This window comes from Benincasa hispida, chromosome 4, assembly GCF_027475165.1.
Source record: "Benincasa hispida cultivar pf3 chromosome 4, pf3_genome.v1.1, whole genome shotgun sequence".
Lineage (NCBI taxonomy): Eukaryota > Viridiplantae > Streptophyta > Magnoliopsida > Cucurbitales > Cucurbitaceae > Benincasa > Benincasa hispida.
The window spans coordinates 4,844,088-4,850,087 of record NC_143481.1 but is presented as its reverse complement, the minus strand read 5'-3'; the positions used below and the strand labels follow the sequence as shown (position 1 = coordinate 4,850,087).

Genomic DNA, 6,000 nt, shown 5'->3' with positions numbered 1-6,000 from the left:
ACTTGAAGAAAAAGAGGATGCTGGAATTCGGCCACGATTATTTATTATTACTATTATTATTATTATTATTATTATTATTAATTTTTTTACAATTACATACGATTTTTTAAAACAAAAATGTCTAAGCTGTTAAGTTAAACTCATATGAGTACAAAATTGAAGAGTTTTCTTTGTTCTTAAGTTGGATTAGTTATATAGATTGATAGGGCTATTAATACCTAATATGGTGAATTAAGAATCCTTTATAAACAATAACAATAAAGTTCAATTTCAAATCACTCTTTCTATTCGGAATAAAGGTTTATAAATAGATTGGTACCACTTAAAAAGGAACAACCTTCTAACATTTTAAAAGATATTTCAAAGTGTTTATCTTTATAATACTTTTAGTTGCTTCATATCTTAAATGTTTAACCTATTTGTACCCATAAATACTTTGTAATAAGTTGACAATTTTTATTATAATATTGACAGCTGTCAGCTAATACCCTGTTTGATAAAAAAAAAAAAAAAAAAAAAAAAAAAAAAAAAAAAAAAAATTATTCCATTTTTTGTTTTTATTTTTTTAAAAAAATTAAACATATTTTTTCTCTATTTTTTATAATGATTTTTATATTTATTAATTATAATGGTTGAATTCTTAATCAAATTCCAAAACAAAAACAAGTTTTTAAAAAGCTACATTCGGTAATTGTTTTGTTTTTTATTTTTCATTTTTAAAAATTAAGTCTATTTTCATCCCATTTCTTACATGATTTGCATACAATGGTTGAATTCTTAATTAAATTTCAAAAACAAAAACAATTATTTAAGAACTATTTTTTTAGTTTTCAAATTTTGGCTTGTATTTTAAACCATTGGTAAAAAATAGATAACAACAAAAAGTAGTGTCGCTTAATTTTTAGAAACAAAAACAAAAAATCAAATGGTTATAAAATAAAACCTATTTCTTTAATTCTTAAAATTTGGCTTGATTTTTTAAACCATCTACAAAAAGAATATAACAAATCAAGAAAATTAGAGGTAGAATGAATGCTTGTAGGCATGCATAATACTCGAAAACTAAAAACAAAAATTCAAATAGTTACGAAACGAAGCCTAAACAATTTAGTCAACATTCCTTGAGAAGTCTCTTTTTGAAGCCTAAAAGACCCTAGGACCAAAATACATTAGAAAAATCTTAAATTTAATATGTAATGAAATAAAACTGAAATATTACTGGCTAAAAAGATTGGAACATAAAAATGAAAGGAAAAGAAACCATAATGTATATAGTCTTGGATACAAAATATGCTTAGGAATAAATTATTCCAATACCCCACCTTGAAAGACATCTAACTTTATTCCAAGAGTATGCAGACACCTATTCATTCTTTTCCTCCTTTCATCCCATTTCCTCATATCAAAGGTCCCCTAAATCTTGACCAGAAAGGGACAAGTCTCCAAAATTTCAGATCTTATCTATCCTGATCAAGCACAACACATCATGGACAACCAAGAACAAAATACGAGAATTTCAAGCAACCACAAAACTTATAAGTCTTAAGACCCTTCCCAGCATGAAGACTTTCCTAAAGCTAAGGGGAAAAAAGAGAGAGTAAAGCAAAAGTAAACTACTTTTCTTATGTCCCCACACAAAAGAAGCCATCTCTAAACTTTTAAGCCACCACTGAATTGAATTCAAAAGCTCAAACAGCTAATTTATCATATATGTTAAATCTTATTATACATTTATTGTTCTACAAACATTCATTAAACAAAGTAAACATCTCAGACACAATGTCATGAAATCCACAAGTAGAACAAACCCGAAACCAGAATCATTAATACACCATAATAATAAGAAGAGAGAGAAAGATCTTCCAAGGTGACCATTTATGCACTAGAAGTAGCAGAAGCAGCCGCTGAACGGGCTAACTCAGCTACTTTATTCCCCAGCTGCACTTTGTCAGCACCCACAATCCTGTGAATTTCATTCTCATCTTTCAGGAAAACAAAGGTCGGCATTGCATTAACCCCGTACTTCTCAGCAATTTCCTGCAAAGAGACAGGAGCCATTGTTTGTTAAAACAGGAACAACTCAACAAAACAGTCTCATTCCATTGTATCAACAATTTCCCGAAGCAACAAAGAGGGCATAATACGGTAGGCTGAAAAGGGCTTAAATTTCGTTACTTTAACTTCATCGACGTCCACTTTCAGGAAAATGACATTGACGTTCGCCTTAGCCAACTCTGCGAATATTGGAGCAATGAAACGGCATGGTGGACACCAGGAAGCAGTAAAATCCACCACAATCTAGCAAACAAAATTTTAGAAACATTAGGAATTATAGATCTGAAACTAAATATAATACAGTGAAGTTTTGCTTATGGCATCATCAAGTTCAAAGACTTGTTCTAAAACGTCACAAAACGAATAACAGAGAAAAATTAATTCAAAACATTCCATAAGTCCTTAAGTCCGAAGAAATTAAACTAATAACTAGTCAAATCTGAAGAAATTGAACTAATAACTAGACCCAGTCATATGTAACTATCAGAAACCCTAACGAATCGATGGCGAGTTTTCCCAAATCATTAAACAGAACATTCTCCAACAATAACAATGATAATGCAACAACAATCGTTGAGACATGAAAAATGTTCAGATATACCTACATACCAGATCCAAAATTTCATCGAAATCACATAGAAATGAATCAAGTAGTAGAAATGGAGGATACTAAAAAGCGAAAATCATACCAGTTTACCCGCTTCGTTTCCTAGCTTGACTAACGTATCAAATTCTTCAACCTTATGAATTCCAATCACTTGCCCTTCTTCAGCCATTGGTTCAACCAAGAATCTGTGTTCTTCTGCAAAAGTCTACGCTGTATTTGAAAAAGAAGCGATGAACAGAGACGATAAGGGGGAGGAGGGCTTATATAGAAGGGTGGGAATGCATTTTTACCAAAGTACCCTTACGTTTGACTTTTATTACGGGCTAACCGTGTGGATGAATAATGTGAATGCATTTTCTCCTTAATAATGCGTTTTCCCCAATGGAAATGGGAAAATAAATAAAGACTTTGAATAAATAAATAAATAAAGCAAAAAGAATACAAAATAAAGACTTTGAATTCAATTTTTATTTTTAAATGTCAATTTTCACATTGTCATTGGCCTACGTCGGTTGATTATTTTAATAATCTAGAATAAATCCAAACTTAATTCTAGAATTTGAGATCAACCCTATTTCATAGGGTTTAAACATGATAAAAACCATTTTCAATCTCTAACTTTTTTATAAAAGTAATCGTTTAGTTACTAAATTTTAGTCTATAATCATTTATTTCTTATGTAAGTTCAGTGACTAAATTGTTACAAAATTGAAAATATATGGACTAAATCGTTACAAACCAAAGTTTATGGACTACATTACTTCACAAAAGTTTAGAGACCAAAAATATTTTTAAATCTTTAACTATTTTAAGACGTATTTAAAAAAAAACATTTTAAGAGTGTAAAAAAAAGTTTAATTCAAGACACATATTTTCATTAAAAAAAAAAAAAAGTTAAAAGTTCCAAAGTTTTTACTCCAAATATAGTTGAGGTCAGGAAAAAATGAAATAAATAAAACAAAATAAGATGTTGAATTTAGATGAGATATTTAATATGCCATTTTATCTATTTGATTAAATTAAAACAATGACTAAAATGATTTTTTAAGCAAAATTGAGAGATTGAAATGGGACATTCAAAATTTTAGAGACTACAATGAAACAAGTATTGAAATTGTTTAGTAATAGGTAAATAAAAGGTTTAAATTATATTTTAATTTTTTATTATAAATTCATGTTCATTGTGGTTTCTAAATTACTTTCAAAAGGTTTATTATAGTCTTAATGTTTTCATTTTTTTTTTATCCATTTAAGTCTTTATATTTTCAAATATATATATTCACTGTTTTAAATTCTACAATTTTTGTTAATCTAATTTTGTATACAAAAGTGTCAATATAACACTATAATTATAATTTTTTAAATGTAGCCACAACTTTGTACTAAAACACATTATGCGTAGAATATGTGTAATTTAGATTTGAAAAAAAAGTAACTAAGGCCACAATTGGTAATCATTTTGCTTTTTGTTTTTTATTCTTGAAAATTAAACCTATTTCCTCCTATTTTTTATATTAATTTGTATATTTTTAAAATATAATAGTTGAATATTTAGCCTAATTCCAAAAATAAAACTATTTTTTTAAGTTTTCAAAATTTGGCTTGATTTTTTAAACTATTAGTAAAAACAGATAACAAAGTAATTTAGATTTGAAAAAAAAGTAACTAAGGCCACAATTGGTAATCGTTTTGCTTTTTGTTTTTTATTCTTGAAAATTAAACCTATTTCCTCCTATTTTTTATATTAATTTGTATATTTTTAAAATATAATAGTTGAATATTTAGCCTAATTCCAAAAATAAAACTATTTTTTTAAGTTTTCAAAATTTGGCTTGATTTTTTAAACTATTAGTAAAAACAGATAACAAAGTAAGAAATTTAAAGATAAAATTAGTGTCTGTATGCTTAATTAAAAAAATAATAATATAATAATTATCAAATGGAGCCTAAATTAGTCTTTTTTTTTTAGTACAACAACAAAAAAGACTTGTTCAAAATATATTATGCAAATAATAAAAATTACAAAGGAACTTCCATTAAGCTAGTTTTTAAGTCTAACTAATTCAAATTATTTCAATGTTTAATTATTATTTTTATATATCTCCCGACAATAATTTTTCGTTAAAAGAGAATTTGCTAGCAAAAAAAAGCTTCTAATGTTGTCTGATGCCCTTTGCTCAACAAAAATGGAAAATTAGACATTGTAAAGGATCGGAACAAAAATAAACTACGGCTAAAAGCATAAAATTACACCATTGACCAATTGGTAGTATATAATCTATGTTGACGTCAAATTTTGAATAGGAAAAATGCACATTACCTTCACGTGATACTAACAGTAAATTTATTTCGCACGCGTGTGATGTTTGTCACACATACTCCAATGCTTAAGTCAGAGAATAAAAGAATGTGAAAACTAAAGAGTTTGAGAGTGGAACTCAAGTTACCTAATGTGAAACTATAATTATGGATTTATAGAGGTGATCGACCGATTGATCTAGTTTTTTTTTTGCGAGGGTTCCAAAGTCACTTTAGGATGATTAAGTAACCTATCCCGTAAAAGGGCGAGCATGGTTTCATGTTTCGCTAAGGTTGATTGAGGCCGACCATCTCTCCCTAGGCCCACTTTGGTCCTATGATGAAGCTTTGGGTTTGGGCATATCAAACATGCTTATTAGCTATTTTGCTAAGGTTGATCTCAGTCGAGTACATAAATTTGAGCTTTGGTACGAACTAACCCTCTTCCCTAAGTCTATTTTAGGCTTAGGGTGCTATTTTTGGTCCAAATTTTATTATTTTCCCGACCTTCTCGATTATACTTTTTGATCCAAAATCACTCCTAATAATATATAAACTCAAATGAGTATACGAAGAGACTGGAGATAGGTTGGGAAAAAGCCAAATGCATTGGATTATGTGTTATAGCCTATAAAAAAGTTTATTTCAATACTATGCTAGTAAGTTACATCATGTCATTTAAAAGTGATATGATATATATATATATATATATAAAAAATGACAATTTTTGCTAATATTAATTAATAAAACAAAAGTGAGAGTACTGAAAATTTCTCAATGAGGACAAACGAAAGGTGTGAAAAATAGGCCGATCATTTGGTAGGTTTTGGTGTGGGCTTCTCTCACGTGTGAATTTGGGTCCATTAACGTGTAAATTTTTTAAAAGGGGAAAAATCTACTCTAAATAATTATTTATATATATATATATAAGAGCAAAATCAATTTAACCTTATAATTGACATATATTTTGTCTCCCGGGAGGTTGGATCCTCTTCCTGTGCCAAAAGAAATCGAGAATGTTCTTTTTTTTTTTTTTTTTT

The 6,000-nt window shown here is 28.1% G+C and overlaps 1 protein-coding gene across 1 annotated transcript; it reads right to left on the bottom strand.

The window, feature by feature from the left end:
* Nucleotides 1-1,674: 1,674 nt before the first annotated feature.
* On the bottom strand, nucleotides 1,675-2,886 carry LOC120075233 (thioredoxin H-type-like). The gene is made up of 3 exons (XM_039028446.2): nucleotides 2,745-2,886; nucleotides 2,176-2,298; nucleotides 1,675-2,037 (listed from the first exon to the last, which is right to left on the bottom strand). Exons 1-3 carry the CDS (start codon nucleotides 2,829-2,831, stop codon nucleotides 1,876-1,878), a joined length of 372 nt encoding a protein of 123 aa, XP_038884374.1. The 5' UTR covers nucleotides 2,832-2,886; the 3' UTR covers nucleotides 1,675-1,875.
* Nucleotides 2,887-6,000: the final 3,114 nt, after the last annotated feature.

Excerpts from the sequence above, each read along its gene's own strand:
- LOC120075233 (XM_039028446.2), bottom strand. The coding sequence starts at position 2,831 with ATGGCTGAAGAAGGGCAAGTGATTGGAATTCATAAGGTTGAAGAATTT. Across the intron at positions 2,299-2,744 it reads GAAACGAAGCGGGTAAACTG|ATTGTGGTGGATTTTACTGC; the intron begins GTATGATTTTCG and ends TTTGTTTGCTAG. Across the intron at positions 2,038-2,175 it reads TGGACGTCGATGAAGTTAAA|GAAATTGCTGAGAAGTACGG; the intron begins GTAACGAAATTT and ends GTCTCTTTGCAG.